Here is a 12431-nt window from a genome sequence, read left to right as displayed (position 1 = left end):
TGAGAACAGTATTAAGTGATCACAAAGCAGTACATGCTCATGCTTTAATGTGATTTGTTCACTCACCAATACCACATTCGAGATAATTTCACTCTCAAAGCACTATATCATAGCCATTAGATAGTGTGCATCTCAGAGAATAATTTATGACTCATACAAGTAAACATGTACCTTTATTTATAAGAAAGTGACAGAATGTCTGTCTTCAAAGGGTGACCAATATGATCTTCAAGATGAATTCACAAGTTTTGCTCATCTCAATATTTTAAATTCCTTGATAGAGAAGGTCATATTTGGGAACATTTTTTGGATCAATAGGACTCCGTACAATGAGCTTTCCACGCATTGCTCCACGGTAAATCACTTCAGTCAAATCTATGAAGTCTTGCTTTGTTTTAAAGCTTCCCACAAATTTAGTGTGATCTGGAGACCTACGTAGCAGATAAAGACAGTAGAAATGTAAATGCCTGTTAAAGGGTCTGAAACAAACTTTTTAAAGACATGAAAACTTATTCAACAGAAAGGAGGATTTTGATTTAGTCACTCTTATGGCTTGAACCACTCTGGTATGGTATACATGCAGTAAAAAGACAAGGCAATATAGGAATTATTGTGACCAGATCTTCAAAACCTAAAAAGATTCTGTGATATGACCAAGAATTTAACATGGAGAGCAGAGTGAAGTGTGACATTATACTGCACATCATCTGTGAAGTGTATCAGAGCTTTTTTTACACAATACTAAACGAGAGGGTATTTCAAAATGAAAGGCATAGTTCAGCATCTCTGCCCATTCATTACTTGGCCTGCTCTCTTTCAATATTCATGCAACTACTGACAAAGGAAAGTACAGTTTTCTCAAGCCACCTCATAAGATAACAAAGGCAGAGACTGTGCTAATTATGGTAAACAGAAGAGAACCTCATGCAAACTGACATACCCATAATCCACTTTCATGTGCTGTCCATTGAAGAAAAAGACAGTAGATGGAATATAACTGATGTCAAAATACTGGGTGTACACTGGCACCTTGTTCACATCCACCAAGTAAATGGCTGCCATTTTACTTAAGTCATGAGATGTCTTTGCAAGCTTTAGAAATTGAGAAAGACATGATAAAAACAGATTCTAACATGAGCAGGCAAAACATGCCAAGTTTAAAAGCACAGCTGTAATTGCTAACCTTGTTTTTTAAATAAGGGAGAGTCAGAATTAGTGAAAGACTGATCTTTATCTTTAAAAATATTTTTTTAAATTAATTCATGATCGGGTTGCTGCTTTGAGCACATGCTTTTTTCCAATATCATGTTTTGGTCACTGTAAAGAATCAGTTGTGCGAGCATAAGGAAGCAAAGACCTCTGTCATGGCAATTCATTCTCGGAGAAATGTTTGTCTTATGAGAAGACATCATGGATATTTGAACATTACTGAATTTTAAATATAAATATTAGTCCATCTTGTTTCAAACATAAGCAGCATGGACTAGTGTTCATATCATGAGACCTGGAAACAAATGCCTGATTTGTAAGACCACTTCTACCACTTGCTGTATGGCCACAGGCAAGTCATTTAACTTCCCTTTGTGTGCATTTACACTGGGGGAAAAAAAAATCAATCCTGTAATTTTCCATGAGTGCATCTCCACCATTGGCAGCAATGGTGGAAGCTGTATTGTAGAAAGGGTACAGCTGTTTTTATTACTGTGTAGTCTAACTGCTTAGGTGAAGGAATCCGGATGAAATCCTGGCTCCACTGAAGTCAATGGCAAAACTCCCACTGACTTCAGAAGGGCAAGGATATCACTCCATGTCTTTATTCTCTCTGTGAGGTGCCTTGCACCCCTAATTGTACTATATGCAAATGCTATAAAGTAAAGTTTCAAAGTGCTTTTCAGTTTCAAAGTGCTTTGCAAACATTGATTAAGGCTATGATTTAGTCACGGGTATTTTTAGTAAGTCATGGACAGGTCACAGGCAATAAACAAAAATTCACAGCCTGTGTGTTACCTGTCCATGACTTATACTAAAAATACCTGTGTTTAAATGGGGGAGGGGCGCACTGTGTGGTGGGGAGATGGGGGGGTGGGGTGGTTTGCTGCTGCTGGAGAGGGTGCCTGGGGCCAGCGGCTCCAGCTGCCAGGGGCCAGACTGCAGCTACTCCAGCCGGCTGTCCGGGGACTGCTGCCCGCGATCGTGGACACTCCGGCGAGCTGGCTGGGGACCTCTGCCCCGGACTGCAGCTGCTCTGGCCGGCCGGGAACCACTGCCCGGGGCCGGGGACTGCAGTTGCTCCAGCTGGCCAGCCAGGGACTGCTACTCAGGGCCGTGGCTGCTCCAGGTGGCTGGGAACTGCTGCCTGGGGGCGGAACAGTGGCTGTTGTTGCTGACCTGGGGCAACTCCAGTAGCTGGCCCCGGGGTCAACTAAACTGGCCCCTGCAGAAGTCACGGAAGTCGTGGAAAGTCATGGAATCCATGACCTCTGTGACAGACATGGAGCCCTAACTATGATTAATTTTCACCACACTCTTAGGAAGGGAGTGAAGTATTCTCTAATTACTCCACTTTACATTTCATTCCCAGTGCACTAATAACTTAATTGTAATTTGGCTCCTTCTATATTATTTGATAGTATCATGTCATTTCATTCTATTGCACCAAATGTGTATGTAATGATTGGCATAGCATCAATAAAAGGTTTTTAAAAATTGCTCTTACAATATCATCCAATTGAAGACAAACAGGATCATCATCTTTCCCAAATCGAAGAACCAAAACTTTCTCCGCTACACTTTTTATTGCCTGATCCACTTCCTTTTTATTGGTCAATTTGGGCAGCAGGAAACTCATCTTCATTGAAAATGGCTCCAGACATCAAACACTGTATCTAATTATTAAAAGAGACACTGTCAAAATTGGTAAACCTGCTTCCCTACCACACACAAAAAAGTAGTTGATTAGACAATGACAATGGGCTTTAAGTGTTTGCTTAAAGCAGTGTAATCTATTAGGATTTCTTTTTTTAAGGGGAAAGAGAGAAAATACTGCTCCAAATACTAAAAATTAAATATTACTACATAGTGCAGCTTTCTTCAAAAGAAAGAGCAGCTTACTTACATACCTGTCTATTATATCATGGGCTTCAGAGAGAGTTGCACACAGATTTAAAGATAATCAGTTTTAAAAACAACATTTAAAAAAGGCTGTGTGAATTATTTAAATATGGGACTATTGGCAAAGAAGGTGATATATGGGATATAAAGATGTGAGAGGAAAAAAAGGATAGTGTTGTGAGCAGCTGGAGAAAAAGCAGGTCCCTAAAGACAAGGGGGAGCTATCAATTTACATTTTGTACAAACACTAGGTTGTCTGGCTACTGCAGTTCTATCTAGTTAGTTCAGTTATATCAAAAAGGTCTGGAAGGATATAACAGAAGACCTGTTGAAGAATATACATTGTTGGCAGTAAATATAAGATACGATGCACTCACAAAATGAAATCTTCTATGCCACAGCATGTCCACTTAGGGTGACCAGATGTCCCAGTATTAGGGGCTATGTCTTATACAGACAACTATTATCACCTCCACCCCCAAAAAAGCGTCCCAATTTTTCACCCTTGCTATCTGGTCACCCTATGTGCACTTTACATGCACAGCCTAAATCAGTGGTTCCCAATCTTTATGGGAGGCTGTCAGCTTTCATCAGATTGAGACCCCTCAGCTGTACCAGCCATCAAATAAAATGTGTTTGAGATTTAAGAGAGACCTATTAGATCACTCAGTACATCTCCCTGCCAAAGAAGGACTGCCTCCTTCAGCACATTTTCTAGCACTTTGTCTAGTCTAAAATAATTTATGCAAAGGAGTTGCAATCACTTCCTTTAGGAGACTGTGCTACAGCACAGTACAGTTCACTCTCAGGAAGTTATTTCCCCAGGTAATCAGCTCGAAGTTTCTTTTTCTTTATTTATCCCATTATTATATCCTCATATACCACACTACGTAATTCCTCTACATCACAGATGTTTACACCGGTCAATATTTCTTTACTGTTATTGCATCTTCTTCAACCTCCTCCCTAGTCTTCATCTGTCGAAGCTCTAATATTTTGCTCCTTTAAACTCTTCCTCATGTCAGGCTTTCCACATAATTTCTGCTACTCTGCTCTGAACTCCTTCCAAGTTGCCAATGCTGTTGTGGTACCGAGCAACAGATGGACTGATATCCCAGCGGCACACACCGCAGAGAAAAGGGCTGTGTCCACTGTCCTGTGGAGCATGAAGCCTTTTGAGGAGAGGAGCCTGGGGCTCCTGGGAGCCATAGAAAGCGGATCTGATACTGACACACCCTTCCCCACCTTGGGACATGAGGCCCCTTCATCTGCAGCCTCCCTCAATCACACTGATTTCTTCTGGCCGCTCTATGCCATTGCAAACTGCTGCCCATCCCCCGCTACCACTGGGCTCCCCCGTCTCGCCCCAGTATGAGCCCTGGAACCTGCCCCGGCCTCCAGCTGCCCCCTGCCCTGCCGTAGAACCCCGGAGGCAGGCACCGCAGTAGGACCCTGGGGGAAGGTAGGAACCTAGAGTTGCAGCTGCAGAACGCCGAGGACCAGGACGGGGAGACACCGCGCACCTGGGGAAAAATGGAGGCATCGGACCCAAGGATCGCACCGCCAGGCCCGTCTATCGGACAGAACCACTCGGCGCGCAAGCGCAGATCCTACCCTATGATTGGCCACAAACCAAAGCCAATCAAAGCAGCTGAAAAGCAGGCCCGCCCAGCGGCGGGGCTGCTGGAGCTTTTTTCCCTTCCGAGTGAGGGGGAGGTGGGTCCCACACCCGAGAACCCTCCGGCTGGAAGTGGAAGCGCGGCGGGTCGGAGGGTTCTCGAGGTGGGACTGGATAGGTCGGAGCGAGCGGCACGTGGGGACTGGTGCTCTTGCAGGTGCGTGTCCAGCGGTGGGCACAGGGCGCCGAGTTTCCAGCACAGCCGGAGCCGCCCCGGGGGCGAGGGGGCTCCTGGCTCCCCAGGGTCCCGCAGCGGGAGGCCCCGTTCCATTGGGGTCCGCTGGCGGCGCCGGGGTGGCAGCCCCGGGCCATGGCAGTGCGGGGAGGGCAGACACCGATCCGGCCTCTCGTCTGCTGCGGGGCGGCCTGTAAGGCCGCTTCTCCTGATACCGGGCCCGGTGTCACGCGTGGGGCGGGGGGAGCCCCTGTGTGGATCACTGAGCCCCGTGTGCGTGCACGCCACCCACCCATCTGTGCAGTGGGGATAATAATGTTCACTAAAGACTGAACGATAATGTATGAAAAGTGCTTTGAAATGTCAAATGTATTTGTAATGGCTAAGCATTATGGGTGAATTTTAAGATCGTTTTAAAAGCATCCCCTCCTGCAGTTTTCAGTAGAAGGGACAAGGAAGTTCTTTAACTCAGATGATCACCTCATCACAGACCTGCTTACAGCTTGAGTTTCTGTACCTCTGTTATGGAAAACATAGCAGAATTATTTGTTCAACTAAGACAGTTTAGCTTCTGAGAGACCTAGCACTAAAACTGCGTTTAAAAGAGGGGTGGGTTTCCTGTGTTTTATAAATACCAAATAACGTGTTTTTCTGTGTTCCATACCCAGGTTTTTCTAAAGGGATTTTTAGAGCTTTCTGCAAAAATGAACCAGTAGCAATTACACTCAGTCTTGGACAAGTCTAGAGGTAACGTGGCTTTATTGGAAAACTTGGGTCAAATCTTTACTTGGTTTAAATAAGCACAGATCCATTTACATCATTGGAACTATGCCACATTAGATTACCTGAGGCTGGGCCCCATATGTTTTTCCTTTATGTACATTCTCTCATGTGCATTTTTGATTTTAGTACCTTAATGTCATATTTGACGTATATAATTTGTTAAAGTCTCAGTGGTTTTTTTGTCCTGTTCCACAGAATGAATCATTTTTATTTTACTATCCTGTAAATTGTACTGTCTCTTGTTTCAATGTTGATAATTCATATTAACAATTTTATTGCAGTTGTCCATCAACTTTATACAGTCTATCTTTTTCATTATATTAGTCAATTAACTTTTGCTGCAGTCATAGCATCTCAAAACAATGGCATATTTACAGAATATTTTGTTTTAATAATCTGTTTCCTGTTTATACTTTAGTTTCTTTTTAATTTAAAAAAAAAAAAAAGATTTAACTTGTCCTTTTTCAAATAAGGACACTTTAAGTTTCAGGTGGTATAGTAAATTAAGATTATAGCATACAAAGTTTTTTTAATGTGTAACTTATTTTTGCTTTTAATTTGTTTAATATTTTTAAATTGAACTCTAATTTGTTCATTGGCTCTACTTGGGGTTGGCATGGGGAGAAAAGATACGAAAAAACAGCTTAGTTACTTCTGTTTTAGGCCCAGTTCTGCAAACACTTAATTTTGTTTGCTTAACTTTATTTGTGTGATGAGTCCTGTTGAAATTAATGGCACTACTCATATGAGTAAAGCTATGTATGTGCTTTAGTGTTTACAGGATTGGTACTTTAGGCTTAGATTTATTCACATGCATAACTTTACATATTGTGAGTAGTCCCATCAGCTTCAGTGACAGTATAAAATTAAGCCCATAAGCCTGCAGGAGTTTGCCACGGGCGCTTCCCTACTTTACTGTTACATTTCAAAGAGATAAGCATTAGTGATGTGAAAATTTTCTGGAAAAACTACTCAAAAAGAAATCCTCACCCACACTGTCACACCACAAGTAGAAAGAATTGTGCTTCTGTGGTCTGCACCTATGAAAGCATTCATGGCATCTGCGTGCAGTGGCATGCTTCCATCACAAAGCTTCCTATCTACAAATGACATACAAGAGTGATTGAAGTGGGAGGGTTGAAACATATTTAAGTATTGTTTGACTTGACCTGGAATTATACACACAGCTGATTTAAGCAACAGTGCTAACTGCTGTTTCCTCTAGTAGCAGCATCAACTTTATTTTCTTTTAGAGACAGTAAAAAAGTAAAAGTCTAATTAGAATATTGATATCAAGTGCTAAGAAGTAACTTCCTGTTCATCTGAGGAGTTAAAGTTAGAAGCAGATTGAGTTTTTCTCACATCTGTGACTACTAATTCTGTTTTTCTTTTGTCTTGTTACCATTTTTGCAGATAACTGCTTGGATACAACACTCTCTCCTAAATATGAAGTTTTTTAATATGCTTCTCAGAAGCATTGTGAGACGTTCTGTTTTTCCGTTTGCTATGCAGAGTGGGACAAAAAAAGATTTGTTTTTAACAACTCCCCAGAGGTCATTTCCATGTAGAACACTGATTTTGTCTCCTGCCCTGAAGAAGCAGATTTCATCCAGCCCCACTGAGAAGCTAGATTTGGATGGGTGGAAAAATGTCATGAGATCTGGAATGCAAGAGGAAGTCGGTGAGGCATCTGAGAGTGAGGAAGATTCCACTTTAGCTGCCACAAGGGAACTTGTGGAGATGTGGAGGCTAGCTGGCAAAACTGTTCCAGAAAATATCAGTGAAGAAGAGTTAAAGATCCTTATGGAATGTTCCACTAAGTCATCCAAAAAGAAGTATTTAAAATACTTAGCTGTCAAAGAAAAAGTGAAGAAAGCTAGTAAAGTAAAGCAGGAAAAGCAAAAGGAAGCAAAGAGGGAAAGGCTGGAAAAGGCTAAAGAAAATGATACTGGTGAGCTGAAGAACACTTTCTTATTACAGTTTTGGTCCAAGTCTATGGATAGGATGTATAACTGGAGGACTGCTCAGGCTATGATCTTTGGCCAGCCTCTAGTATTTGACATGGCTTACGAAAATTACATGTCACGTAGAGAAATGGAGAACACAGTGAATCAGCTAATGGAGACCGAAGGGTGGAATCGAAGAGCTATGGATCCTTTTCACTTACATTTCTGTAATATCAAAGTAGATGGCCCATATCATAAAGAATTTGTCAAGCGCTATGGAGAGGCATGGGATAATTTACTTGTGACTGTGACAGAACAGTCTCACACAGATGTCTTTCCAAGCGACAAGCTCATCTACTTAACTGCTGACTCTCCCAATGTAATGAAGAAGTTTGAGCATGATAAAATTTATATAGTTGGATCAATGGTTGACAGGAATATACAGACTGGAATCTCTCTTGCACATGCAAAACGCTTGAAATTAACAACTGAACGTCTTCCACTGGAGAGGTACTTGAAGTGGGAAACTGGTGCCAAAAATCTCACATTGGACCAAATGATTCGTATTTTATTAACTTTAAAAGATACTGGAGATTGGATGGAGGCGCTGAAATTTGTTCCAAAAAGAAAATACGAAGCTTTTGTAGATACATCCTTCTATTCAAAGCATAAAACTGATACAGGGAGAAGAACAAAGGTGTTTGAGTTTAGCAATAGTCAGGAAAAAGTAAAGAAGCCCTTTGTAGAGAATTCCTTCAGGAAGCAAACAGAGAAAAAATGGTGGATAGCTGAAGAATCTTAAGGGCAAACTATACTGTTAATAGGCTTAAATTTCCATTGACTTCTGTGGGAATTTGATGAAAAAACTGAAGGGTAAAAGAGTAACTAGAACTGCTGTCTGATATGGGTTTTTTATAACCTTTGTATTACAGTTATTTAAACAGAAGCTTAACGGGATTGTTCCCTCCCCAACGCGCCCCCCCCCAAAAAAAATCCATGAGGAAAAGCTGTGATGATCAAATCTACAAATTGCACTATAAGAATGTAATTAAATTGAATAAAACTATAGTGGATATAACTTCATTTAAACCCTTACTTGTTTAACACCAAATGCTGTAATGCGCTTGATTAGTTCATGGACTGAAATATGGTAAATATAGACACTGTAAGAGGCTAGCTGGATACTATTAATCTAGTGGATGTACTACAAATGCCTTAGTAAATATTTGCAGATCTTAGCCTTTCTATTTGTTTACAACACTAATAATGTCTTGAATAGTGATCTTAGAATGTAGTTGATTTGCCCACTGGCTCTTAACCCAGTGAATAAGTTGTGATTTTGTTTTCCTAGGGTGTTCTTTTTGTTTTTTGTTTTGTTTTTGGGGGAGGGGAGGGCAAGTAGGGAGTTTGCTCCATGGTGTTTTAGAAAGATCTCGTTATGATGTTACATCATTTATTCATTCAAAGTATTTTAGTATCTGATGTGATGATGCCTTGTGAATGTAAACATAAGACAATCTGACCTGCGGTTCTAAAATTCACTCACCTTGTGGAAGAAAGCGATGTGGACCTGTGAAAGACTTTTTTTTTTAAAAAATATATGCATTTTTGTCCCTTTTATCATGTAGATTTTTCCAATCCTCACAGCTTTTGAAAATAATCAACACTGGTACTAGTAATACCCCTAGGGGCAGAGAGTCTGTTTTCATGTGGCAGTTCTGTACTGAAAATACACAACACTTCTCAGTTATGCATGAAGTTTAAATCACTGATTTAGGTGAAAATGACTGTTCAAGTTGCAGATTAGGGGTTTTTTCCTACCTTTGAAAAAGCCTTTACATGTCACAGTTCTAGTTACCCTCTGCCCAAGAGCAGTGAGAATGGTGACAATTTCCCCATCTTACCTACAAAAATTTAAACAGAAATGTTATGACTTTAAGGGGGGCCCGAGTAGACTTTTTACACAGGAACAGGGTGAAAAGTAAATGTCAGGCCTGTTTACCTTCATATTTCAAACAGGATATCTTGCTAGATGTGACTGAAAAAAATATTGCTGATCAAAAGAATCTAACATTTCATTGGTTCCTGCATCTTTAAAAATACAAATGAGAATCTGTCTTCCTTCTGAGAAGCTACTTCGGGTGGAATCTATGAAGGGTTATAAGTGTTGCAATACTGAGCATCATGGTGCCCATCTTAGCTATCTGGAAAATCACAAGAATAATGCTGTGATCCTAAAGCTAAATTGAGTATCTAGGCCTTATACAATGAAGCGGGGGAGAGAGAGAGAGAGGCCTAAAAGTGCACTCTGCAACAGGCTAAGGGAGGTGTTACCTAATCTAGGCAGTGGGAGATGCAGACTAGATGTATGCTAAGCCCCACCCTCTCTCAGAGAGGTGCCTATGTCAGTATAGCAATCCACAAACAAATCCTGCAGGTAGGTGGTAGAGGCACCTAAACTGCTTCTTGAGGGAATGAGTTAGGCACATGGCTTGCCCCACATAAAAGGGCTGGCGATGGTCTATCCAGTAAGTAAATCACTCACCTGGGATGTGAGAAACCTAGCTTCATTTCCCCACCTCTCTGCCAGCAGAAGAGAAAGTATTTGTACAGGAGGGTACTCTTAACAACTGAGCTATGGGATATTCAGATATGGGGTGCCCTCAATCTCTCCTATTGAACCTACTGCACTCTGAATAAATAATGAAAGAGTGATTAGAGCAGGGGGATGCCCTAGGGTCTCCAACATGGGTACCCTAATCACTGGACTACACAGTTATTCTCTTTTTCTCTCTGGCCCAAGAACTAAGTATTTATCCACAGCAGAACAGTCATTGGGCCAGAGAGCAGTGGGAGAACGTCATTGGACCAGAGAGCAATAGGAGACCCTTTTTTAAATCCTTTCAAATTTACACCTCCCCCCCCACCCCGAAGAGCCATGTGTAAACTTGAAAGCTTGTCTTTTTCACCAACAAGAAGTGGGTCCAATAAAAGATACCTCACCTACCTTGTCTCTTTAATATCCTGTGATCAACACAGCTACAATACTGCAAACATCAACTTAAATGCACTTGTAGCTAAGTGTATTTTTACAAATAATGTAAGATTATTTGATTCATCTTTTACAATAACTTTATTTTGTTTTCAGTGAGTTTACTGTGTGCAGGAGAGCACTTGATGTACAATCAGCCTCACCTTTACTATTATCTATTCCCTTGCTTATCTTTTATACAGTAACAGGAAAGAAAACCATTTTTAAAAAATAGGAAAATATGGTTTTAAAACCATAAAAATTGGTGGAGTGATTAGGCTAAGTGTAGAACCACAAACTAGTTTTCAAAGCTCTTAAAACTGACTAGATTTGAAAGTGATAGTCCTTTAAGTGTAGCTCTATATTTAAAAATGAAAACAGGAATAGAATATATACAAGCAGAAATGCTTCACCTGGCCCTAGGACATCATCATCAGGGATCAAATCTGGGACCTCAGGATTGTGGACCTTCTGCCTGAGCTAAAAGATTCAGTTGTCAGCCAGCTCATGAAACTTTATATGTGGGTCATCCACCAGCAGTGGGGTCTGGGCGGAGTGGGGACAGGGAAGCTTGTCCCAAGCGTCACAGATTCATAGAGAGGCAAGGTGGATGAGCATTGGCCTGCTAAACCCACGGTTGTGAGTTCAATCCTTGAGGGGGCCATTTAGGGATCTGGGGCAAAAATTGGGGATTGGCCCTAGTTTGAGCAGGGGGTTGGACTAGATGACCTCCTGAGGTCCCTTCCAACCCTGAGACTCTTATGAGGTAATATGAAGATTGTCTCTGTCATATCCTGGGATCAATGTAGCTACAACACCCAACAATAGGCCCACCTTGATTATCATACACATTGTATGGAGAGTGATCACTTTAGATAAGCTATTACCAGCAGGAGAGTGGGGTGGGAGGAGAGAAAACCTTTTGTAGTGATAAACACCCATTTTTTCATGGTCTGTGTGTATAAAAACATCTTCTGTATTTTCCACAGTATGCATCCGATGAAGTGAGCTGTAGCTCACGAAAGCTTATGCTCAAATAAATTGGTTAGTCTCTAAGGTGCCACAAGTACTCCTGTTCTTTTTGCGAACACAGACTAACGCAGCTGTTACTCTGAAACCAAGAATAGTTCAGTTCTTCCTGTTTGCCATCCCTTGTAACAGCATGCTCCTGGCTGTGTCATTGGTAGCAGAGACTGAACCTGGGACTTCTGTTTTTAAAGCTGTGAGCTGTTCCTGTCTGTCTGAGCGAAAGGACTCTCCTTTCTCAGGGCTCAGAAGTTCAGCATCAGATGGTGGGCCTGATCTCAAACCCATGGTCTGTCCATTGACGTCACTGGGCTTTGGGTCAGCTCACTCTGGAGCAGTGGCGGCCAGGCCCGGCGTGACCTGTGTCTGTACCAAGTGCAGGCGGATCTGTGGGTCCAGGAACGGACGCACATGTAAATCTGTGGTAGAGATCAGCCTCGAATGGAGGGCTGATGGTGCAGCAGCCAGGCTCTCATATGACGTGTATTCGCTCCACGTTGTCCTGCCATTACGTGGGGCACCGTGTGTGTCGCTCTCTGCCTGTCCCCCACCTCCCAGCCCACTGGGGCAGAAAAACCTATGTTAAGGGGGATGAGAGGTTACCTTCTCTCCTGGCCCTTTAAATCTCCAGTGCTCATCACCAACCATGCCCAAGTGGCACCCTGATTGGTTAGGACGGAG

The 12431-nt window shown here is 42.0% G+C and overlaps 2 protein-coding genes across 9 annotated transcripts; one reads left to right on the top strand and one right to left on the bottom strand.

Annotated features, from left to right (window-relative positions):
* Positions 1-154: 154 nt before the first annotated feature.
* On the bottom strand, positions 155-4780 carry TXNL4B (thioredoxin like 4B). Of its 4 annotated transcripts, none has more exons than XM_027824113.3 (4): positions 4635-4780; positions 2717-2885; positions 941-1092; positions 155-431 (listed from the first exon to the last, which is right to left on the bottom strand). In XM_027824113.3, exons 2-4 carry the CDS (start codon positions 2852-2854, stop codon positions 266-268), a joined length of 456 nt encoding a protein of 151 aa, XP_027679914.2. In that variant the 5' UTR covers positions 2855-2885; positions 4635-4780; the 3' UTR covers positions 155-265. The 4 variants fall into 4 exon arrangements, with proteins under 4 accessions (XP_027679914.2, XP_043394528.1, XP_007061672.3 ...); XM_043538593.1 differs by having other exon boundaries at positions 2717-2879; positions 4635-4771; XM_007061610.4 differs by having other exon boundaries at positions 4582-4718.
* TRMT10C (tRNA methyltransferase 10C, mitochondrial RNase P subunit) lies at positions 4771-9313 on the top strand. 5 transcript variants are annotated; one of them, XM_027824109.3, is made up of 3 exons: positions 4771-4946; positions 5633-5711; positions 7161-9313. In XM_027824109.3, the coding sequence occupies exon 3, from the start codon at positions 7194-7196 to the stop codon at positions 8493-8495; it is 1302 nt and encodes a 433-aa protein (XP_027679910.2). In that variant the 5' UTR covers positions 4771-4946; positions 5633-5711; positions 7161-7193; the 3' UTR covers positions 8496-9313. The 5 variants fall into 5 exon arrangements, with proteins under 5 accessions (XP_027679910.2, XP_043394509.1, XP_027679912.2 ...); XM_043538574.1 differs by having other exon boundaries at positions 4800-4934; XM_027824111.3 differs by having other exon boundaries at positions 4943-5305.
* Positions 9314-12431: the final 3118 nt, after the last annotated feature.

Source organism: Chelonia mydas, chromosome 1 (genome assembly GCF_015237465.2).
Source record: "Chelonia mydas isolate rCheMyd1 chromosome 1, rCheMyd1.pri.v2, whole genome shotgun sequence".
Classification (NCBI taxonomy): Eukaryota; Metazoa; Chordata; order Testudines; family Cheloniidae; genus Chelonia; species Chelonia mydas.
The sequence above is the reverse complement of the archived record's forward strand: the minus strand, read 5'-3'. Positions and strand labels throughout refer to the sequence as shown.